The sequence below is a fragment of the Pygocentrus nattereri genome, chromosome 10, assembly GCF_015220715.1.
Source record: "Pygocentrus nattereri isolate fPygNat1 chromosome 10, fPygNat1.pri, whole genome shotgun sequence".
Taxonomy (NCBI): Eukaryota; Metazoa; Chordata; class Actinopteri; order Characiformes; family Serrasalmidae; genus Pygocentrus; species Pygocentrus nattereri.
In genome coordinates, this window is record NC_051220.1 from 37729859 (window position 1) to 37756184 (window position 26326).

At 39.4% G+C, this 26326-nt stretch overlaps 1 protein-coding gene across 3 annotated transcripts in view; it reads right to left on the reverse strand.

Annotated features, from left to right (window-relative positions):
* The window catches only part of adck1 (aarF domain containing kinase 1), a 232113-nt gene that overhangs the window by 50958 nt on the left and 154829 nt on the right, over positions 1 to 26326 (reverse strand). For all 3 annotated transcript variants that reach the window (XM_037542298.1, XM_037542299.1, XM_037542300.1), the window contains exons 8-9: positions 2708 to 2857; positions 824 to 1021 (exon numbers count right to left, since the gene is read on the reverse strand). In XM_037542298.1, the coding sequence (XP_037398195.1) occupies positions 824 to 1021; positions 2708 to 2857 (348 nt within the window). The remainder of the gene's footprint in view (positions 1 to 823; positions 1022 to 2707; positions 2858 to 26326) is intronic.

Genomic DNA, 26326 nt, shown 5'->3' on the forward strand with positions numbered 1-26326 from the left:
GAATAGTTGCATATTTCAATCAAAAAGGTAGAGGAACAGCATTTTAAGGATTAAAGGAAGTTGGAATATTGTCTTGTAAAAATGAATTATAAACATTCAGAACAGTATATTTAGCTTTAACTCTCAGCTTCATGTTAGGAAGTGCCTTCCTTAGTATGAAAAGCAGATGTTTCCTAAATAATAATCAGCAATAATTTGACGATTTTCTTCTCCCATTGCTTAAAGCACATATTAAAACTCTTTCAGCCCCAAAAGTGGTTTAAATATCTGAAAAGTTTAAATGTTGGAGAGTGCCAACATCACAACAATAACTATTACCACATATCACTAACATTAAACTTCTATTTACATCTGTGTTTTTTGAGATATGGTGGTGCAGTGGGTAACACTCTCGCCTCATAGCAAGAAGGGCCTGGGTTTGCTTCCCCGGCCAGGTAACCAGGGTCCGTTCTGTGTGGAGTTTGCATGTTCTCCCTGTGTCTGCGTGGGTGTCTTCCCACAGCTCAAAGACATTCAGGTAGCCAGAGATGCTAAATTGCCCCTAAGTGTGACTGTGTGTGTCCACCCTGTGACAGACTGGTGACCTGTCCAGGGTGTTTCCTGCCTTCGGCTCAGAGAGAGCTGGGATGGGTTCCAGCACCCCCTGTGACCAAGGAGGATAAGCTGCTTATTTGATGAGTGAGTGAGTGCTTAACCTTTAATATGCAAAGCTACAGCAAACCGATGAAGAAAGATGTTTATTTGTATGAAATACATTTTAAAAAGCTAGCGCCCACAAACCTTTTGTAGGGGAGCGTATATACGTGTAGAAAGAGTGCAGTACCTCAGCGTGAGTGACGGGAGTCTGGCTGATTCCTGTGCTGACCGAGGTCCAGGAGCGGGCAGTTAAAACACAGGCGAACAGCGGGTACAGGTCTCCGGCACCCAGACGCCTGCTGTACCGCTCTATGCCCTTCATGTCCCCTTTTATCAGACTCTGCCACAGTCTACAGTAGTCCATGCGGAAGTCCTGGTTCAGCACCTTGGACAGAGGCACAGAAAGAGGCACTGTGAGCAGAGAAAAGAGCAGGAGAGGCTGAGACTGTTCAGAAACGCTGCTTTATGACTTCTACAAACAAAAAAACAGGGGTCAAACTGATTTGGAACATTACTGTAGTGCTTCTACGTAAAAAGACATTTATTTGTAGTGGTGTGATTAGAGCAGGCCCTGTTAACCCTCCAGGGTGCATATGTCTCACCTTACATTTTGCCTTAATTATTTTCACTTATTGATTGGAGCAATTCGATCAAATATGCAGATTCTGGACATTCAGTCCATTCCTCAGTCTTGTTTGTAAGTGGAAAAGGACATATGTTATTATGATATGAGTTGATAAAACAATGTGCAGCAATACATTTTCAACATCAAAACAAAAACAAAAATGTTAGAACCCATCGATACTGAATGTAAACTGTGTGCAAATTGAATGTATAATGAATTATGTATTTATATAATTGCATCTAAATATTTAGTCATATGCAAAGTTTTGGTGGTCAAATTACACATTTCAATGATTATCTAAATAAAATATGAAAAAAATAATAAATGCACAACTACTGTTTATTTGTTGAAGTTGACATGTTGGAAAAAACTAAAATAAAGTGTGACCTGTGCAAAAATAATGGCACATCATTTTCCAATATGTTAACCCATTAACAATCCAGGTTTATTTCATGCAAAGGCTTTTTATTCAGTATCAAAGATTAAAGACCTATTAATGGAGCTATTCTTGTGTTATAGAAGTATAGAAGTATGAAATAACACTTTTTTTTAAGGGGTAAAACTCAGCAAATAAACAGAAATCGTGCACTAAAATATGCCAAACACTGTAGATGATGTGTTCATTAGGATCTGTTCATTTATTTTCAGAAAATCAACAAAACATATAATTTGACCGAGTGTGTTCAAACTCTTGCTTACAACTGTATGTAATGCAAACTGAACATAGCCTTCAGCAAAATGACAATAATAAGGCAGGCAGTCCCTGTGAGCTTGTTAGCTGTGGCTTACAGAGGGCTTGTAATAAGTAAACAGCCTGCAAATTCACTACGGAGAGAGAGGGAGCGAGAGAGAGAGAGAGATAAAGAGAAAGAGAGCCAAAGAGAGATGCATCATTAACATGCAGCTAGAGGATAGCACCACTTTACAACTTCAACACTTTAATTAATATGGCTACAACGTATAGTAAGGAGAACATGCTGGCTGCGAACAAAAATAACACTACAGCCAGGAATTAACATTCTGGGCCAAGCTGCACTAAACTCTGAAGTCATTACTCGCAAATTGGTTCCATTATGGGCTGAACGAGTAGAACAGCTCTCCAACGCTCTCTTCTTTTATACGCGGGCATCAGAAGTGCATATTTATCACCAAATTATCTTCATGAATGCATTTACGGCTCCCACACATCCTGCAGAGGCCTGGGAAATGGATGTGGCCAAGCTTCGCTGTTCGCTCTGTTGTGAGTGCATGTGTATGTGCGAATGTGTAGGAGTACCGTCCTAAAACACATAGCAGAGCTGCAGGTCGTCGCTAATGAAATGCTTTTATGGTGCCGCGGCGCGGGCAGGCCTGAGAGCAGGCATGACCTGAGAGGCAGCGGGTGAATAATGGAGTGTAATATGTGATGTATTTGCTTTTGCGGCTCGAGCCCAGCCGATGTCTCACCTGATACAAGCCGTGATCGAGTAAAACAATTTCCGTCTTATTGCTTTTCGGGCACTTTCTCACCAGCACGTTACCGGGGTGGGGGTCACAATGTACAAAGCCGTTCACAAATATCATCTCGCTGTACATTTTGCCCAAGTTCCGGGAAATCTGTAGGTGGAGGGCAAGAGAGAGAAAGAGGGAGAGAAAAGGGTCAGAATATTTTCTATACTCTCTTAACCCCGTACACCAAGTTTTAAATATTTCACACCATCTCTTAAACTACTTGGAACCACCGGAGGTTCCAAAATGCACTGTCATATTCTTCATAACTTTCATATTTCATAAGCTACATTCAGAAGCTGGGCGTCGTATGAGGCTGTAACTGTCTTCTTTCCAGTCAAATAGATGGTGATGTCATTTTAAACCCTTATAATTAAAGAAGCTGAACTCAGTTTGTTTTTCTACTGAAAATTGACCCGTTTTTCCCCAAATCTGGGCTCTAAACTATAAACAGATGCCGTCTCTTCAGTGATCTGCTCTGTAAATATGATTTTATACGATAAAGAGCGTCTCAGATTTTTGGCTTTCAGCAGTAAATTGTAAGCATATAGCAATGTGTGTGATCATAAAACTCATGTTCTGTCATTTGAGTGAAGCTTTTACAATAAATAAATTAAGGAAATTAAGATTTGCATTTATTTCATGCAGTTTATGAATAATTTGCCTTACGATTTGGTCACGTAAATTCAGATGGACAAACCAAAATATACCCTGGAGAATAAGAGGTCAAACCCTTAAGATGCAAACAAAGTCATTCAGAGTGGTTCGATGTGACTGCACTGTTCCAGAGAAACCTATCAAGTCAGCGTCTGATCACAGAGGTGGTGATAGGAACCAGACGTCTGAAGAATTTAAAGCCTTTAAAAAGTCCTGCATGGAAGATTAAGATTAAGATTAAGAGACCCTTATTAGTCCCACAACGGGGCACCCATCCGTGAAATGAAACACCACATACACTCTAGTGAGCACACACACACTAGGGGGCAGTGAGCACACTTGCCTGGAGCGGTGGGCAGCCCAATCCACGGCGCCCGTGGAGCAGTTGGGGGTTAGGTGTCTTGCTCAAGGACACCTCAGTCATGTGCTGTCGGCTCTGGGGATCGAACCGGCGACCTTCCGGTCACGAGGCTGGATCCCTAACCTCCAGCCCATGACTGCCCCACATGGAACACAAAATAGTTAGGAATACGCTGTCCTAGACATTGTTTCATGACATTTCTGAGAAATTCTTTGCCTAAAATATTACTCTGTTTAACCCCATTCAGGTCCTTGAGGTAAATCAGTACCAAAAAAACATATTTGGTCCACATTTACCACTAATTTTCTACTCTGAATATTTCATATAAAAACCCAAAATGGGTGTAGTTTCACTGGAGGTTTAGCATCATAAACAAAATGGCTAAATTTGGGTCATTGACATCCTGACCACTGGATCACCACCACTGTAAAGAAATCAGTAAGAGTCAGTAAGTTTCTCTACAACAAATCATTTCAAATCAACGACTTTGCTTAAATCTCAATGATTGAATTATGTAGAAACTGTAAAAAGAAACTGTGGAATTTCTTTTCAAATATTAAAAAAAAACTAACTTAATAACAGTTCAGCCTATTTGCAGTGTATCCTATGTAGTTACTGAACAATTAGCCTTATGATGCAATATGCCTGGGAATTGCCTTAATAACCTTTCAAAGGATGGTTCCTTGAAGGAATCCTCAGTAGTGCTTAACTGGGTAATACTGTACTGTAGGGTGATGTTCATAAGGCTAAATAACACCTACTTAAGCTTGTCATGACAAATGGCATAACCCTACATAAATGTTTATTCTAATAGGTGTCATCTGTCATAAAGACTACTTTAGCCAGCATGGTAAATGTAACCTTCATAGCAAATTACGCCTACTGGAATAAAATTTTATAAACATTTATGTAGGGTTATGTCAGTTATCACAACAAGCCTAGGTAAGTGTCATGTAGCCTTACGAACATCACCCTACAGTAAAGTGTTACCCTTTACTGTAGGGCAGCATTCATAAGGTGACATGACACACATATAAGCCCTTCTTCACTGCCATTCTACTATAGACCTATATAAACATTTATGAACACTTATTTCAATAGGCATGATAGCTTGCCAAATTTGATAGAACAAGAATAAGTGTTTTCTGTAACCCTTAGCTAAAGTCAGTTTTATTTGATAATTTATAAGATGTAAGCTTACATATCACATCACTAGCAGCATGTCACACTAAGCTTCAGCGTCAGTTGTTGTAAAAATTGTCATGACACAACCCAAAGTCGGAAAAAATCACAACACAGAAATAGGTGCTTTGTCAACTTGACATCAATAACCGGCAACATTTATTGGAATAAGCCATTATAAATGTTAATGTCAACTGTCACGATAAGCTTATGTTGGTGTCATGTAGCCTTACACAACCCTAGTGTAGTGTTGATGTGTTTGTTACTCAGTGGTTTGAAAGACCGCTTTATTGCTTTTTTAAAATCAATACAGCCACAACAACTTATGTAAAAATACCAGATGTTTAAAGCATCAGCATGGTGTTCTCCTTTAGCAGCTGTAGCCAGTCAGCAGCCTGTCCATGTTGTCCACCCTCACACACATTCACACTAACAGCAGGCCATGTAGGAGGAGAACAGAGTGAAGCATCCATTAAAAAAAGTTCTCTAGAGAACGAAAGGTAGTTCTTCTGTATCATTCCAAAGGTCCCACACTGCACCCTTTTTTTTTAAAGCTGTAACTGACTATTCTTCCAGATAATAAGAGGCATGACTGAATATTTAACCCAGCTCTGGTTATTAGCCCAAGCATGTGTTATGAGTATGTTAACATTACATAAAGTTGTCGGTTCTACAGCAGGAAACAGAGCAACTGACAGGACTGAACGTGTTTATTACGAAACAACCCCCGTGCAATTATTCCACCCACACGACAGCTTTGAAGATAAGCTGTGATAAGCATCTCCTCTAAAGTGTGTAATAAAGTGTGGGAAAAAAGGCACAGTATGGAAATGTCATGTCAGCGGAGGCTGAGCGAGAGACGCAGCAGCGGCACACGTCTTTTCAAACATCACTCACTCCGGCTGGTGTCATGTTACAATTTTCCCTGCTTTGTTCCAAGAATCAAGTCTAACCCAATTCAAGTAAACAATAATAAAAACCTCAAAAATTTTCTTTTTTCCCTTCATCTTAAGTGTGCTGACTCACACGGCTTCCATTGTGTGTGGAGAATTCCGCTGCGAGAGGGAGAACGTGTGCAGGCTCTCTCTCTCACCACACACACACACACACACACACACACACACACACACACACACGAATTTGTTTTTATACCATGTCCGGACAAGGGGTTATACATATGCCCCTCATATGTGTCTATGATGAATAAAGTCTTCAAAATGTCACTTTTTAAAAATCTTATTAAAAAGGACATGACATACATTTTTATATCTGCATTACATTGCATATCTTAAATATAGTACATAGTAAATATAGTATAGTGTACTGGGTAATACCATTGCCTCCTAGGCTGCAGACTGGGGTTCGATGCTTCGCTTGGAGATTATACTAATTATTATTATTCCAATAAGTTCTTTAGCAAGGCTCCTAACACTACCTTTGCCTACCTGTGTAAAAAATAATCAAACTGTAAGTCACTCTGGATAAGAGCGTCTGCCAAACGCCAGAAATGTAAATGTAAATATAGCTATCAAAGCTAGTAAATACTGACATCAAAGCTTTTAATTACAATTTAATTTCAGTTATTAAAACTGTACTAGTTTGGCTGCATGGTTTGATTTATGGGTTGTGCCACCTGACTTTTCAGACTAATTTTAAAAGTCATCTACTTAGTCACTCACAGAAGCTTTTGTCCTTAAACTCGACTTTATGCTTGCATTTACTTACAAAAGTTTTCTTCCCTCCTAGATATTCCACAATCAACTGTGAGTGGGATTATTAAAAAGTGGAAGTGTTTTGGAACCATAGCAACTCAGCCATGAAGTGTCAGACCAGATAAAGGTACACAGCGGGTCTCCGAGAGCTGAGATGCACACCGCCACCAGTCTCTGGAGCAATGGAAACGTATTCTGTGGAGTGACTAATCACAAGTCTGGTTTTGGCGAATTCCAGCAGAACGTTACCTGCCTGACTGCATTGTGCCAACTGTAAAGTTTGGTGGAGGAGGGATGATGCTATGGGGTTGTTTTTCAGGGGTTGGTCTAGACCCCTTAGTTCCAGCGAAGGGAAATCTTAATGTTTCAGCAGACCAAGACATTTTGCCTCCAACTTTGTGGGAACAGTTTGGGGATGAACCTTTTCTGTTCCGGCATGACTACACCCACGTGCACAAAGCAAGGCCCATAAAGGCACGACTGGGTGAGTTTGGAGTGGAGGAACTTGCCTGGTTGGGATGAACTAGAAGGGAGACTGTGAGCCAGGCCTGCTCATCCAACATCAGTGTCTGACCTCACAAAATGCTCTTCGGGACCCACAGACACTCTCCAAAATCTTGTAGAGAGCTTCCCAAAGAGTGGAAAAAAGGAAAGATGGAAAAAAAAAAAAAAAACGGACTTTCTAAAGTCCAGTCTATTTTTGTCCTGAAAATGTACCAAAACAAACAAACCAACAAATAAACAACCATGCATACAAATACAACTGCGTGCATACCTCAGATCTGAGTCACTGTGAAGCCCATGTGAAAGGAGAGGCTGTGATGCATGGGTAATTACTGCACACTGACGCACGTTTGCTTTGTTTTACAGAGAAACCCTGGACCTGTTATGTCATTCCAAAAATGTAAAACAATCATGACTCACACAAACCCTGCTGTTTTCTGCCTCTATATATTAAAATAAACACTACAGGACCACTGAAGCAGGACAGACTGCTGATAAGCAACGGACGCACTGAAAACCTGCTTGCTCGCATTTTTTCTGAAAAAAGTCAAGTGCAAACTTGAACTCGTCAATACTTAACATAAATCAAATAAAATGTTTTTGAAATGCCGGCGCCAGCTATGGGTGGCACAGGCATCAGGGGGGCCTGCATATCATTGCTCAGCATTGAAAAAAAAAGACTGAACGATTAGAGTTTTTCTTGTTGTTGGTTGGTTGTCACTGGGTGACCAAGCCAATTGATGTCATTGACTGAAGGTGGGCCCTGCCTTCTCAACAGATGTAGAAATCTGATAGGCTCATGTACAGCAAGGCCCCTCCTTTACAATCACAGAGCAAAAGTCATGGCAGCTAATGTTAGGATGGTGCCTACAGAGCAGGAATATTAATGAGTATAAATGGTCAGTGCTACAAAATAATAATAATAATAATAAGTTACATTTATATAGTGCCTTTCACAAACCCAAGGTCGCTTATTAATCACGGAAAAGCCTGAACAACTGTTATATCAAGTAGGAAAAAGCAAAGTGTGGCTAATAACACATCTCAATATTACTACTAACACTAAAAAATAATATAATCATTATCATCATCATAATCACGTGTCACTTGGTCAAACTATCAACAACTTCGGCAACTACAGCTATGGACAAATCAGTGCTGTGTGCTGAAAGTAGTGGAATTGTCAGTTGTTAGTCAGCTGCCCTTAATTCCCCATAATAACCACCAAACAGCGAGTGATGCATCCTGGGATGACGGAGGACCCCGAAGGCCTGATTGAGGATGCGGCTGCAGGAAGAGGAGTTTAGCATGCTAATAAACACTTTGAGATGCAGCTTATAAGGACCTCATCAACAACGCCCTTGGAGAAAATGAGCAGCCGTACACTTTCCAGAGCAGGAGCCGTACTGCGAGGGTATGCAAACGGCAGATTAATAGGAGCTATGTGAAAGTGAACTTGCTGAAGGGAAGACAAAACAGTCGTGCCGATCTAAAGGTGGAGTGAATAGGTCTGATGCATCATCATCACCATCATCATCATCCAACAGAGAACAGCCCCCTCAGATGATTAAACACAATTAGATTTGCCCGCAGCCCTATTAAGATTTGAAGCATGAATATGTATTGCTTAATGATGCTCTAAATCCAAGGTTACAGCAGAGAAAGAGAAAATCAGATCAATCTCGTTTCATGAAAAAATGAAAACAAGTGACATAACTGAACTGAAATTATATCAAATAATATTAAGTGTGCTGATAATAATATAATCATTATCTGATTCTGGTGGTTTATTTAAACAGCACATATCTTACATTTGTCTTGTACTTTATTGGTCTTTTTACAACATTTGTGTGGTTTTATGTACCAAAAACAGGCATAATTCACTTTTACATGACCGTTTTCCAATCTTTCTTTATCCCTCAGAATTAAACAGGATGCTTTAGTTACTGTGCCTTTAAGACTAATATACGAGCTCTGTTCTGATTGGCTGGCGTGTGTTGTGCTTCATACAAAGTGCAGTCCAGGCTGAAACGCTCCTTATAACTTCCGTATCAACAGAGGAAGCTAAATTGCTGTAGGCTGAATAGGTGGCTATATGTAAATGTGTTGGTTTTTATGACAGGAATTCCAAATGGGCTGTGAATGGTACACTTTAAGACTTTAACGTACTTTAACATATTTGTTTATTTCAGGAAAGCAAGGAAAATTGGACTTTCCATTATATGAGCTCTTTAAATGGTCACAAACAGCATACTAAGAAAATTAACATGGGATAACAGCTGTATTTTAGTCCACTATCCTGGTCATTTGTAAAATGTACACTAGGAACATATCATATTATACTGAACTGTAGTCCACTGCATCACTGAATCATGAATTGCATGTTAGCCTGCAGCTAATGTGTTTAACATGTGGGTTAACATTCACTTGTAGTGAGAGCGTTAGATTGGGACACTATAAAGCACAGTTTTAGTTTTAGATAATGTTACATGCTACAATAAACTTAATAATGGAAATATTAACATGTTAATATAAGGCACATTTTCAGTCACTCCTCATCTCGCTCTATCCAAAATTGCCTCAAATTGAGACAACACTAATGGGTCAAAGTCATGAATGAATTCTGTGAATTGTATGTTTATATATGTATATATATATATATATATATATGAATTTTTTCTTCATGTTTCATGTGCACAACTGCAACCAAACAAAATAAATATGTGCCAGTTAGTTAACATCACATTCTTCCTTGGTGGGTTTATTGTTAGGTTATAAAGTAACTAGATGTGTATATTTTGTGTATTTACAAACAAATCAGTTTATTTAGAGACTCTAGAGGTTTTCACTTTATTACATTATTAAAAGGAGAATTCTGGCCTTATATTTTATGACATAAAACGTCTAATGCAGTATTTTGTTTTGCACCCCTGTATCCCCCTCAGGCTCATCAGTTTGACAGAATTCACAATTTTATCCTTTTTGTATTTTCATCCATCAGTTTCTTTCAGCACAAAACCCAGCACACATTAAGTAAATACATCACATAACCACTGGGAACCCCCCCCCCCCCCATAGAAATATGTCCACGTATGCAGTCGAGACTGACGCGGCTTTTTTCTGAATTTCTACAAACACCATTTCATTTTATAGTAAATTACAGGCCTACAGATCAACATAGTAAAGGAGCTCATCTGTGATCCTGAGTTTAAAGCCAGTTTTTATTAAACTTAAACTTGGAACTAAGTTGTAACTGTTTACCTTCAGTGTTTTGTGCTTATGATCATTTTAATAGACGTCAGCGTCACTAATTAATGACGTTCTATTAAAAGACTGGTTTACCAAGAGAGACGCTCAGAGAGACTTTCACCTGAAATGAGTTTATGAAGCAAGTAGGACATCAGTCATAATTCATCTTTTAGTACTTTTACTTTTGATACTTAAGTACATCTGAAGGTAAATAATTTAGTACTTTTACTCAAGTGGAGGTCTAAAGGGAGGAACTTCTACTTTTACTGGAGTGATATTTTACCTTTGGTATCTCGACTTTAACTCAAGTACATGGTTTCTGTACTTCGTTCAGCACTGATTTTCAATTTTTAAAAACACGACATCTTGTGGCACCACAGGAGAAGGTGAGCAGGCAAGTTTATAACAGACATAGCAATGGTTACATTTTTCACTTTGGCTAGCCTGTCCCTTAAACTGTACGTGAATTCAAAATTCAAACATCCTCAGTGAAACGATTCAGCACTGTGTAAACATATTTTGGCCAGAAAAGAAACATGTGTATCACAGGTAAGGCATCGCTGGACAAAAGGGCCAGCTCAGTTTTTCTGGATAAAAAGAGGAAGGTTACACTTCATGCTCCAGCAGATCCTTAAACCCTACAAATGCTCTCACTGTGTACACTGCCCAGCTAACTGAGGCTGCTGGCAATGAGGCCGTCACAACAACAAATATTTGCCATTGATTAGAGGGCGCATCAATGAAGTGCGAAATTAGCTTGCAGTGCAGTGACAAAGGTCCTCTACTTCGCTCACTCCACCCATCCTTCTCTCTCTCTCCCCCTCTCTCTCTCTCTCTGGTGACTTTCCAAGATCCTTTACTTCACTCCACTTCTCTCTGCTCAGTGTCTGGAGTGGCTGGTGCTGGAGTGAGTGAGTGAGTGAGTGAGTGAGTGCATGCAGAGAATAAATCATATTTTCTGTCCCATTTCACCAGGCTGATGAGTCCGTTTCCCCGGCAGCGTCCGCCGAGACACGAGGGATGATCCACACACACTGACATCTTCACCAGCGCTGCATACCAAAGCAGCATCACACACATTTCAAGTGCATGCGTGTGTGTGTTGGCTGGGACAACAGGGGGCTAGTGGGGTGACCCTGCTGGCAGTGAAAACTAAGGATGCACCAATTTGACTCCTGATACCAATTCCAACGCTTGAATTCGGGATATCGGCTGATATGGAGTACCAATATGATATTTTTTCCTTATTCAATTAAAACAAATGCATATTGCATATAATATGCTGTCACTATTGAAAACATATCTATGTTAGATGTATTGTGGTCATTTTTGGTCATTTTTTAAATTAGACATACTGGACAAGTATTTCAAATTCAGCCATACAGTTCTAGTAGGTTCTAGGGCTAAAGTCTCCCATTTCACCCCTTACCCCTCCTTTTTGTGTGTGCACGTCTAGGGGTAGGGCATCCCGTTTTCAGTTGAGAGGGGCGAAGTGCTAGGGTTATATGGCCCTCCAGAGGTTTTTCAAAGCCACACTCCAGAGTGTTATGAGGCAAAAAATGGCAATATGGCTGTACAAGAGACCAAAGAAACTCACAAATGTGAGTATTTTCTCTGTTAAAAATTCAATAACCACTGTATTGTCTTAGTTTAATGTCGTTTCAATGTATTATGGTCCTTTTCTTCATAACAAGCATAAAAAAAATCGCCAGTAGTAGCTGATGTCTTTCTACTTACAGTTCCCCTTAAATGGTGCAGCAGTTACATTCTGGTCCCTGAAAGGGGAAAATCTGAACAAGTAGCTGGTGAATATCTGACTTCAGCTTCATATCACCAAAGAATTAGTGGTGGGAGATAATAAATAATTGCCCCCCCCTCTTTGAAGGCATAAGATTCCCTAAGTGTAACTAAACCCCAGCAGTGAGGCGCTGAACTCTACCGTCCTCTGTTATCACTGCAGACTGGCAGGGTCGCCTGTTAATGAAGTAATGTTCTTTTTTCTTTGAGGGAAGGGAAGATTTCAACAACTACCCCTTGTAACCTTGTTCCAAGGGGCAAGGAGACTCTCAAAAACAAGAGGGAGGGGTAAAAATAAGAAATGGGATTGGGCCTAACTGATCACCTCAGAATAGCTATAACCTAATTATGTCAAAATCACCCAAACATTAGCCAACATTAAGTCAATAAACATACCTAAAATAGTTATTTGCTGATGAAGCACAACACAGCCACAGGCACACAGGGCTTTTATTCGGATGTGCTGTCATGCTTGTTAAGAGGAGCTTCTATTTTGACACGCTGCAGTGCATTCTAGAGAACACATGACACCTTTCATGTTTACAAAGAAACACATATTTCACCTTCTTAAATAAATGTGCCTGTAATGTGATCACTCATAATTATTAGATGCATGTAGAGCATTCAGTTCCATTAATAACAACAAAAAGTGAGAAACAAAAAATCTAATTCACCCAATCCCAAGTGTCTTTCAGCCAAGACATACCAGGAGAGCAAATTGATGTCGGTGATGTCATTTAAACCCTTATAATAAAAGAAGCTGAACTAAGTTTGTTTTTCTACTGAAAGTCGACCCGTTTTTCCCCAAATCTGGACTATAAACTATAAACAGACGGCATCTCTTCAGTGATCTGCTCTGTAAACATAACTTTTATAAAATAATACAAAGAGCATCTAAGATTTTTGGCTTTCAGCAGTAAATTGTAAGCATATAGCGATACGTTTATGATCATAAAACACATTTACTGTTAATTTGAGGGGAGCTTTTACAAAATAAATAAATTAATAAACAAATTAATTAATGAAAGAAAAAATTACATTTTACATATATATATATATATATATATATATATATATATATATATATATATATATATATATATTACGGGGGCAGTCGTGACCGTGACCGGAAAGCAGCCTCGTGACCGGAAGGTTGCCGGTTTGAGCCGACAGCACATGACTGAGGTGTCCTTGAGCAAGACACCTAACCCACAACTGCTCCCCGGGTGCTGCGGATTGGGCTGCCCACCGCTCTGGGCAAGTGTGCTCACTGCCCCCTAGTGTGTGTGTGTTCACTAGTGTGTATGTGGTGTTTCACTTCACGGATGAGTTAAATGCGGAGGTGAAATTTCCGTTGTGGGACTAATAAGGGTCTCTTAATCCTAATATATTGCGGGGGGGGGGGCCTATCCCAGCGGGCTTATGTACACAGTGGGCATATGTACACACACCCTGGAGAATAAGAGTTAAAGGTGGCTCAGACTTGTATGTAGTTTGGAGCACAGTGTGAGAGGATGACTTAATTACTAAAAAAAATCTCTCTTAGGGTCAAATGTGAGCAACCAGGAGAAAAGTTAAATATTTTGATGGTCTGACCGTCCTAATTGCGATACTTGTTGAGTATTGTGATGTTGTGTTTTTCCCATACTGTCCACCCTTTAAATAGCACAGAGAAGAATTCCTTCAATGGCGGAATGAGTGCTTTTAAAGCATTCTGTGTTCACACATCTCTCTCACGCTACACTGCTATGGGGGTGGGGTGGGTGGGTGGGGGGTGATTTAGTGTTAGGAACAGCCACAGGACAGTTCCTTTCAACAGCACTCTAAAAATAACCAGCACAGCACAGGAAAGTGAAACAGGAGAGGAGCAGAGACCCAACACTCCTACTGTTCCTCACACAAGAGGGACTCATACCCTGCTTCACTGAGAGGGTCACAGCACAGGTCAGTGAGAGAGAAGAGAAGAGAAGAGAAGAGAAGAGAAGAGAAGAGAAGAGAAGAGAAGAGAAGAGAAGAGAAGCAAGCAAAAAGATGACAGCAGAGAAGAGCAGAGCAAAGGGAAGAGACCAGACTAAAGAAAATTGAAGAAAATGAAGAGATGATGAAACACAAATTAGATTAGATAACTGGAGAAGAAAATAAAATAGAAGAAGAGGAATATAATATAAGGGAATATAAAAGATTAGATGACTTAAGAGAAGACGAGAGAAAACAAATGAAGAGAAGAAGTGAAGAAAGAGAAGAGATTAAATGACTGTAGAAAAGAGAAAAGGGAAAGAAAAGAGAGAAAGGGAAAAACTTTGACGGCTGGATAGAAGAGAAGAGAAGAGATTAGATGACTAGAGAAGAGAATAAGAGAACAGAAGAGAAGAAGAGAACAGAAGAGGAAAAGAGAAGAGAAAAAACGAGGACTAGAAAAGATTAGATAACTGAAGAGAAGACAAGAGAAGAGAAAAGAAGAGACGAAAGAGATTAGATGACTGGAGAAGAAAATAAAATAGAAGAAGAGAAGAGAAGGGAATATAAAAGATTAGATGAACTGTAGAGGAGAGAAAGGAGAAGACAAGTCAAGGGAAAAATTAGATGACTGAAGAGAAGAAAAGAGAACAGAATGGAAGAGGACAAAAAAGAGAAGTGAAGACTAAAAAAAAATTGATGACTGGAGAGAAGACGAGAGAAGAGAACAGAAGAAGTGAAGAAATAGAAAAGATTAAATGACTCTAGAAAAGAAAAAAGAAGGGAAGACAAGAGAGAAGAAAAGAAGAGAGAAGAGAGAAAAAGATGGAGATAGAGGAGAAGTTTGCCCTCGTTTCCAAGGACACTTGACGAAATCCAACGGCTCTGCCCCACAACTCTGAACATGACACGAGCGCACCATCCAGAGAACAGCAGTCACTCTGACACTCTGCCCTAACACCATTACCCACGAGAGAGAGAGAGAGAGAGGGAGAGAGAGAGAGAGAGAGAGAGAGAGAGAGAGAGAGAGAGAGAGAGAGAGAGAGAAGAGAGGGACACAGAGAGAGGGACTGACTCTGTTGGAGAGGACGACTGTAGAGAACAGCAGATCATTTCTACCTGCACATTACCTGAACACAGCTGGCCTGTCGCATCCCACTAGATTGAATTTTTCCAAAGGGACAACGCAATTACACCTACTGGGCCCTGCAACACAGAATAAAAGCACTCTCCATATGGCCCTCCTCTGTCACCTGAGCGAATATCAGGCCATTGTGGTGAGGCAGAAGGACAGTGCACAAAATGCATTACAAAAAACTTGCTCTCTCCTTTTCACTGCACCAGCTGGACTCTGCAGGATACTAAGATCACTGTAAACTGCAGTAAAGAAACTGCAGGGCATGCATGACGGCACCCGGCGCATCTCCCTGTGCTCCACTCTATATAAATATAGCCGTACACAAAAGTTGGCGCGCCCTTTTTCAAATGATATATTTTGTTGATTTTCTAAGTGCAGATAAGTTACAGATCCTCTGCAGAGAACACACTTCTGCACATTTTAATGCACAATTATAGTTTAATTGCTGAAATTGACATATTGTGAAAAATAAAACACAAAATGTAGGTTGTGCAAAAGTTATGGCATATTTAAAACGTTATGTTTTACCCAACCCCCCCCAAAGTATTAACTTGTGCATTAAAAGTTGCAGAAAATGAAAAAAAAGGCATATTAAAGTTTGCTTTAATGATATTTTCAATCAACAAAACATGTTATTTGACCAGGGGTATTTAAACTTTTGCATACAACTGATTGGGCATATGACAATCTATGATAACCTACAGTATCAATGGGATTTCATAACAACTATAGAATTCGCAGACTTAGGCCCAATCCCATTTCTTCTTTTTTACCCCTACCCCTGTCAACCATTTGGAACTGAATTACAAGAGGTAAAGGTAGATGGCTGAAATCTCGCCCTATGAAATGCGACCCTCAAAAAAAACAAAAAAAAAACAAAAACATCACTACTTTATCAGCTACTAGCGCTGCTCTGTAGGCGACTGCCAGTCTGCAGTGACAGCAGAGGAGGGTAAAGTTCAGCTCCTCAGTGCTGGGCTTTAGTTACATTTAGGGCGTCATTTGCCTTCAAAGAGGGGGGCAATTATTTATTATCGCCCACCTCTAATTCTTTGGTAATACGAAGCTGAAGTCAGATGTTCACCACCTTCTTGTTCAAATTTTCCCGTTCCACCTTAAATGGTGCAGCAGTTACATTCTGGCTCTTCAGGCATCAGAACTGCTGGACTATTTAAGGTGGATTGGGAAAGTTAGCTAGCTAGCTACCGAAACATTAGCATGCTATTAGTGATTGTTATGCTTTTTATGAAGAAAATGACCATAACACATCATAACAACATTAAATTAAGATAATATGATAGTTACTAACTGAGAAAATACTCATATTTGTGGGTTTCTTTGGTCACTTGTTCAGTTATCTTGCCGATTTTTCTTTTTTCTGGTAACACTCTGTTTGGAGGGCCATTTAGCCCCGACACTTCGCCCTACCCTTGTATCTCTACAAAAACCAAGACACCCTAAAACTAGACGTGAATGCGCAAAACAGAGGGCTAAGGGTGCCTACACACTAGACAATGCAAGGATGGAGCAGATCTTGGTTGTCTAGAAGGTGTGTACACGGCTGGAGCGGGGCGGAGTTTGTGCAGTTCGAAATCCAGCAGGAAACAAAACATTTAGACCTGAGACAAAGAAATATGGGCCACTGAAAGAAAATGATGGTGATGGCCATGTACAGAGCCAAGCAGACAACAGTCACGAAGGCAAAGAAGTCATATAGTTCTGTCCTGAGCTAAGAGTTTAATGAAGCCAACAAGAAATAGATGTTTATGCTTAACAGCAATGTTAGGATTTAACAACATTCCAAAATAAATTTAGGATTTAACAACAATTCCCACCTCCTAAGTTTAGTCAAACACAGCATAATGCACTGCCAATTATCACTGTTCAAACTGCATAAATTATCACTGACGAGTTATTAAGCAGTCTCAAAAGAGTTCACTTACCTATAGAGCAACCTCAGTTGCTGTTGATTTAAAGTGGAAAAAAGTTATGAGGATTATTTTTGTACTCTTAATTTTCTGTAGCGTAACAGTGGATTTGCTTGGACTTTCAGAATCAGACTCAGAATCACTATTTTGCCAAATATGTTATACATATACAAGAATTTGCCTTGGTGAGTGCACACATACGTGACATGTAAAATACTAAACAGACAAGACGGCACCCAGACTATTAACAAGTACTGAGTAAAATGAAATATGATAAATATAATGCAGAATAAAGAGGAATAAGAAAACGATGGGCGATGTACATACAAGACGTGTGAATATCTGTGCATATGTAGAAATGAACGTCTATATACATGCAGGTCAAGTAGACATGTGCCATAAAATTATATACAGAATAATACAGGCTCCAAAAGTTGGGAAAATTGAACTTTTTGGGGGAATTTTTAAAAAATTTCTGTCCAATTAAGTCATATCCCACCCACTAGCTAGGATTCTCTCAATCACATGATACCACCAGTACTAGGAGTTTAAAGGCAAACACAAGCTCCCTCCCAGTCGGTGAAGCCAGCCACTGCATCATTTCGACCTGCTGTGAGCACATCATCATCAGACAGCTTGAATGGGAAAATTCAAACAAGAAGCTGGCAAATGAGAAGCGACTTCAGCCTTGTGAATTTTTAGTGTTTGACTGTTTCTTATTAAACATATCAGAAAACCAGCTGTACTTATTATCAATGCAAACAAGCCCATTTATCTATAAATCATCGATGTCCATCCTAAATCTTTGTCTTCACTTTGTCGTTAGCTACTAGCTTTGCAAGACTGTTGTTTGTCTGCGTTGCTATGTGACCAGCAGTCTGTGTGCCAATCTTCAGGGTTTAAGGGTGAATTAGAAGTTCTACATTAACACCAGCATTTAAGATCATTTATTGTTAAAACTGTGTTGAACGATCAGCAGAGCTTTGTTTTACAGTTAAGTAGGATTCATTTATTTTTTACCTAAAATCTAATTCTGCTGTGGAGCTGCAACAGGGTAGTAAAAGAGCCATATGTTGGTGACCCCTAGTCTAACAGCTATGGCTGCTTTTGTTGTCAAAGAAAGTTTCTCAATGCAAAGCTGGACACAGTGAGTTTCTCAAATGTAGTAAAGCGAGTAGAATATGTAATTAGGTGCATTCCTGCTATCTTCAGACACTTTTTTTTTGCAATTCTCCTATGCATGTGGACCTCCCTCCAATGCATACAGTGCTCAACAGAAGTTCTGGGACACCTCAATCATCACTTGCTTTTTAGAATTATTTATCAACTTACTGTGTTGGGGCACTAATCTAAATATATACAATTCAAACCAGAGATCTCCAATGTGCCATTCCACCGACTCAAACCTGATTTATTTAACTTTCTGAATTACAGAAAAAGTTCAAAAGCTCAGAAAACATGAATACTACTGAAATAATATGACAAAAAATAATTGTCTTAGTAATAAAATGTCTGTGTGAAAGATTATAGATATTCTGAAAACTCCAAACCAAATATATAACCGAAATAAAATATGAAATACTGTCCTGCTGTACAACGCAGGGCAAACCTCATCTGCATGCCACTGACCCTCCTGTTGATGTTACTGCTGCACGGACTCGAACTATTTAATTATGGCCATTACTTAACCTGCTTTTCCCCATTTCTGTATTTTAATACTTTATACAAATATTAAAACATTATTCTCTGCTCTTTTTGCTCTTTCATTATCGTTATTGAGGAGGAGGGGTTCCCCTTTTAGTGGCTGCTCCTGTTCTTAGAGAGTTTTGCCTTGCCACTGTCGCCATTGGCAACACTCATGGGGGCTCGGGCCTGGCTTTTTTTCTGTAAAGCTGCTTTGCAACAATATCTGGTTATTATTTGGTCGTTTTATTTCAGTTTTCAGTTAATAACCAAATTGTATTCAAAGATTTATTTCATGTCCACCGCCCAAAAACTGCAGCTTTAGGCTTGTGCCAGGCCCTATATCAGGCCCTGAGCACCATCAGCCCTATCGACTGTGTGTGATTATTTATAGACAACATAAAGAGGCTCTCGTTTGATTTAACTATCTTTCAAAAAAAGCAGATGTATTCAAACCTTCCTGTTGTAATCTGTCCAGGTGGTGGGCTGATCAATACTGGGCAAGACAGACAGAAAGGCTTTTAACAGAGCACAGCACTAAATCTAATGAGCGCACTCTGCAAGGCCAGCATGTGAGTGGCTGAACTGGCAGATATCTGTGGCAGATAAGAATGCATCGGTCACCGCAGCTCCCGCCATCCCTCCGGCACATGCTCAAACAATGGCTTTTCAATGGCACACTGACTTCCTGCCCCCTCCCTGGGGTAAATAGGGCTTTCCAATGACTTCCACACGCTGTGAAACGGTCAAAATTGGAGTGCTTTGACCTTGAAGGAGGCTGTGAAGGACAGGCACGTGTGGCTACAGTTGCTCTGCGGAGTTTCAGGTAGGGAGGAAAGTACTGGGGGGAGCTGTGTTAATGGCCTGGGCCGAGATTTAGGTACTCCAAGGAGTGTTTGTTTCAATCTGTAGGCATGTCATCCACTCTCAGACAAGCTGTCTCCTCTAATATCTCACCTCCGCCGTGCTTGTCAGCTGGGATTTCCTGTTAGGACGCCTCTGTTTGACCTAAATACTGACAACTGCAACACACAGCAGCCACAGCCTTCCTGACAAAAACAGGCGCAGAGAGCAGCCCCATCCTGGCTCTTTCGGCGCTGTCTATTAAAGAAGATAAAGGCCTTCCATAATAATAACAATTATAGACTGTATCATTATCCACAGGCCCCTTTTCCATCCAATGACGGCTTTAGCTTTGCTGTCACGGCCATACGAACAGCGTGCGTGCAGCAACACGGCTCAAAGTCACCTTAGAGAAGAAAAGCAAGGAGACAGGCAGACAGGCTGTGCCGCGCCAAACGGCAGCAAAAGCCCTCCATTATGGGCCAGTAATGTAAAACAACAGCGAGCGCTGCGGAGAGGCCAGCTGCAGCCGCACTTCCCATTAATCACCACTCCAGCCCAGGAGCCGCCGACACACATGGCAAACAAATTATCTCAAAGAGATGGCTGCCTTTACTAATGGCAATTAATTATGTCTATTCCATTTGTCATTTAAGGGCCAAAACAGTCATCTGGGTGTGTTGTGTATGTAAAAGAAGTGAGGCCGGCCTGTTTGCTGGTGATTCATTCTGCAGTGTCAGACCCATCAATGTCCCAGGTATGGCATGTGTGTGACAGCATAGATCATGCAGGCAGTGAAGGATGAGGAAGTGTTTTCACAGGGTCCCTATTTATAAAAGCCTCACAACATACAGTCCTATCAGAAAACTCCTTTGTTTATTTCATTTACAATCAAAACAGCAATTAAGTACAAGTTTTTAATTTTTATTTCTAAACATATTTAACACAAAATTACACAGAGGCCCCAACAAATAAATATTATTTCATTTTTTTCAATATTTAGTGTCTATCCTTTATTACAGCTTCCATCATTGTTGTCCACTCCTCCAAAGTTCGGTCTTAGCAGTTGGTTTTTGCGTTACCTGCTTCTCATTCCAAATAAATCCCAAACACATGCCGCGATGTTGAGAGCTTTCTCATACAAAGCCCCCCAGCTTTGGAATAATCTTCCTGTTAATGTTCGGGAATCAGACACAGCTTAGTTTTTAAGTCTAGGCTAAAAACTTACTTGTATAGTCGAGCCTTTGGTAATTAGTTTTCCCTGTCAGATCTAGACCTGCCGGATTCTCTGCTGCTCTGTTAACACTGTAATCTGTGATCAGTCACTCTTTACACCTCTGTGTTTTTCTTTACTTTCTTTGCCGAGTTGAACAGCTGCCCACCCTGTGCGTCTGATGCTGTTGCCACTGCTCGTCAAGCCTTCTGAACTGGCTTGACCACCACTGAGCTTCTTGCTGTACAATGCTGTGCAATCCTAACCCTCAGATGCTGCTGCTGCTGCATAATCATAAACTAATGAAACACTGTTTTTTTCCTCACTTTGTACTATAATACTATAATACTTTACACTAACAATGGTGTCGACCAGAGGAGGATGGGTTCTCCTTCTGAGTCTTGGTTTCTCTCAAGGTTTCTTCCTCTTTTAGGGAGTTTTTCCTTGCCACTGTCACCACTGGCTTGCTCATGGGGGCTTGGACCCGGATTTTTCTTTTTCTTTCTGTAATACTTGTTTTGTAAAGCTGCTTTGTGACAACACCTGTTGTAAAAAGTGCTATATAAATAAACTTTGTTTGCTTGCTTGATGTTGAGATCTGGATTTCTGGGGCGGCCAGTTTATTGTTCGAGAACAACAGCAGCATATTTGATTTCTTAATCATCTTTAATGAAGGTTCATGTCAAATATATGTCCTTTCAGACCCATAGCACTGAGTGGTCTTCTCACACTGGAAGGACAGAAAGAAACACCTGTGGATGTTTTCAGATCTGAAGCAGCCCACAAGTCAACACAACCAGACTATTTTCCAAGTAATTTTGAGTCATTTGTTTTGGTGCATTCATGCATTCATTATGAAATTTACACACAATGTAAATTGATCGATTATGCATATATATATATATATATATATATATATATATATACACATACATACACACACACATACATACATACACAAACACACACACACACACATTCATACATATCAGTTGCACTTATAAATGAACTGTGTATTACTGATACCTGAGTGCAATCACTGTAAATATAGATGCTAAAAAGAAAGAAAGAAAGACACAGAGAGAGAATGAGAGAATGAGAGAGCGAGTCTACAAAGAGGAAAGCTCTGTGGGATGTTAAAATCACAGGCACTCACGTATATGAATCATGTCCACCCCTCACTACCAGAGTGCTCTGCTTCAGGCATGCATGTGAGTGTGTTTGTGTACATGGGTTTTGTCGTTCGCACATCTGCCACACAGGACAAACAACAAGCAAACATGCAGCTCTGCTTTCACATTCAGCCGCGCTGGCACCGGGGTTAGTCCACAGAGAGCGATTACTGCTGTGTGCTCTGCTGAAGGGTTCAACTGCATGACCTCACAGCGAAGACTGTTATTACACATTCCTTCTCTCGGCCACCACAGGGCAGGAGAACTTCAGAAAGAGACAGAACCAAACTACAGTTACAAACACAGTAGAGTTGAAGGGGAATTTCATCTATTTTTCAAAATTCCTCGGTAATTTTGTCACTGAGATGTAAACAAAGTCATTCAGACTGGTTTGATGCAAAACAGCTCATTCTGAGGAACCGACTTATCGGCTTATTTACAGTGGTGTAAAACACCACGCAAAACCACTAGTGAACCTACACGTGTCTTGTGAGTTTTTATATGGAATCCTAATAATAGTAAAACCAAAAAAGAGACTATTTTGATTTGTACGTCTCTGCTCATTATGTATTTTATAGTTGTCTATTTTATTTCATTTATACTTTATAGACCAAAAACTTTAGATCAAAACTACTGTAAAACAATGTCTCTGACTGAGTTTAGTTAGTTTAATTCTTTTTAGTTATGCATAAATTTTGGAGAATGGGTGGAATTTCCAGACATGTGCCTTCAGCAGCTCTGGAAGTTTAAATTTTAAGGATGATTTCATTAAAATGTTACGCATTCATAGATCCAGTGCGGGTCTGCAATGTAGCAATTATGCAGATGTGATGCCTTTTTTTCTGATAGCAGTAATTTTAGCCTTTTGCTTTGAAATACTAATTAAATATTATTATCTAATCACATGTTTCATTACCCAATATGTTATACAATGAATTACATTTGCATTCCAATGTTGCTCTGCCTGCCCTTTTGACGTTTTCTGTTTGTTTTGATTTCTGAAAACAACAAAAAAGCATTGTAAACGAGGCCTTTAACGGACAGTATAAACTGTACCTACAACTGTAACTTAATCATTCAAACCATAATAAAACATCTCCGCCTTAGAATCTGTTTATTTGAGCTACGAGTTAGAAATAATTAATACTGAATTACAACATGCTTTTGTTATCACTGGTAATAACTGCAGCTGTTAAGTGTTAATAATAATTTGATAGGCCAAATGATTTTGGTGAGCTTTAACAGGAGCAACTAAGCAGTGCCACTCAGTCAGAGCTGTAGAAGCTGATATGATGAGACTGCACTGGACCGTAACAGGCACCTCTCGTGTGACAGCTGGACATCTAACCGCCTTATTATACACCCCATAATAATCATATAAACATTAACAGGAACACTGATGTTCTGCCATGAGGATCCAAGAAGTCAGACTGAAGATGGGATGCAGCCTTTTATATCACCTCTGCATTAAATGGCAAATAAAGCTTTGCAAACTGAGGTAAAGCACCAGCTTTCACTCGAGTCATTAGTAAACATCTAATGTACTGGGGTTCATTAGAAGGACATTTGCAGTTACAAGGAAGCTCGTGGCAAATCAAAGGGAGCTGTTCTAGTGTAGCCTGTTTAGCGGAAGATGCAAGCTAAAGGGGTGAACTAGGGGTGTAAAAGCGGATCTGATAGTGACGAATCAACAATAGAATCAATTGTAATTGGGTTCCCGAAGTTAATGTGTTATTAATGAATCATATTATTATAACATTATAAGGTCATTCATGCATTTACCTAGTTTGAGTCTTGCAAGCATCTGTAGTAGAGCAGGTTGAATGTTGCTACAGCAGAATCTGCGACTGCAGAACTCTCATTCAAATACAATGTTAAATGCTTTTAATGGTTTTATCTCACTGTTGTTGGAACAAAACCTTGTATCTCCAAAATGGTAACTTTACAGAAGAAGGAAAAAAACTCTACTTTTAATGTAAGTCAACAGAACCAGACATTATTCCAAGTCATTTTAGCCTGTTACGTTTGGTCTTTTCATCATGAATTTTGCACACAATGTAAAAGACAACAGCTATTTTTTAAAATTTTAATAAAAACTGAAAAACAAACATTAACACAGTAGTAAACCACTATCTTCTATGTAAAGACAGTGACGTAATGGCGTGATGAGAAGCGAATGAAGTTGCGCTCCTTGTGTTTGTGCTGTAATCTGAGCTTCCCCTAGATTCTAATGAGGCTTATTTGGTCCAATCATGTAGCTACAACAGAATGCACTGCTTTTTAAATTGGAAAAAAAGATGATTAACTTATCATGCTTAGCTACACAACATATGATTAATTGCAAGTAATTACTTTTAGCGTTTTACAAATTATAATGATATTCAATACCAGAGTGTCAGAAAAGGAGGAGGCGAGAGATATGGCAGTTAAAAGGGGTGCAACAATAAATAAATAATTTCAGGATTCAATACAATATAGCGGTGTCTCAACTCAAAACCTTTTTTTTTTTTAAATGCAGCCAAAATAAGGCATGTCTGAGAATGTGTCTTACATTAATATGTTAGTGATCCATTTTGGTTTGGGCACTGGACATTATAAAAGTATGTAAGAGTAATAAAAGTAATAAAAGTAAGAAAGTAAGATATTTTAAAATTAAAGCATCCCAATCTAAAGCTCTTGCCACAAGCTAATATGTTATGTCAAGCCAGAGGCATTATGAAGGAGGAGGAGACAGGTCACTGATTAGAAAATGAATGTGAACTTTTCTAACACTCAACATGGCATCTGTTTACAGGGAAAATCCTGACCTTCAAATATAGAAGCCAACTGGTTTGGCAGTTAAAGGCTATAAGCTATTCATGCAATTTCTGTCAAACCTTTATCAGTGATTTCAAATATGTTTTTGAGATGTTATTGGGGTTTTCATTTTTGGATTTATAGCTCTACCCTCATTCAAAAAGTCTAGTCTTATATGATTAGACTGAATATCCCATAACCACTTTGCCCAAGCCAGCACACTAGCCACAAGCTACTGTGCTAGTCACAGCAATACAATACAATACACTGTGATACTATCTGATATGGTATATATTATTATTCAGTGGCAATCCGTGACTATTAGAGCTATTCCATATATCCTTCAGCTCAGGATGTACATGTCAAAACATTAGGAAAAATACCTCTATGATAAACCAAACCTTCTGCTAGCAATGCTATGGGATTCTAGTAGTATGTTAGTCCTAAGATGAGCATTCTAGATTACACACAGACATTTAAAGCTTTTAAAGGACACTCCTGTTTTACATGTTCTACTTGAAGCTTGTGACAAACATATTAGCATATATTTTACTTTGTGGCAGTTTCACTGTGACTTTTTTGGTAGACATCGCCCTGATTAGGCTGCCACTTGTATTCAGTCAGTTATGTATCTAGAACTTTCAGAAGGCCTGGAGTGATTTTTTTTCTTATGAGACTGATCCAGTCCATTGGAAATCAAAACGTGACTGGTTGATTCCTCTGTCACTCTCTGTACTGACAGTTAATCTAATGAGCTTGGCTTTCTCTACAGCTCTTTAAACCCTAAGTAATTGAGAGAGACTGCTTACCTATATATATATATATATATATATATATATATATATATATATATATATATATATATATATATATATATATATAGAATCCACAGACAAAAACAATCCCTGATTTCTGATGAGTATTTCAAAAATGTAACCCTTTTATTTCCATCCAGAACAGAACAATGAAACAGGAGTAGTACTGTAACACCTGCAGCTTTTACATAGAAGGATTATTTTATCAAAGTAAAATGTACTAAAATTATAGACATGTATTTTTCCAAGTTCCCAGAAATGCATTTTTACATCCCTACTAGTTATGGCTAATGCTAGCTCTTTAGCATCTAGCAGTGAGAACATAAATCTTTTCATCTATTTTCCACTACTGTGTAAAAAAGTAACTAACTCTGAGCCAAAATAGTTCAAATTAAATTGAATTCAATATTTTGCGATGCACTGAACTGTAAACTATAACAAAATCACAACTGAATAAGTTCATTGCGAAATTTACACCACTGCAAGCCTCCGTTACACTGAGCGCCAAAACTTCAGGCCGGGGGAAACCGTAGGAAGCCTCCACACTTTACAGACCCTGACTGCGGTAAGA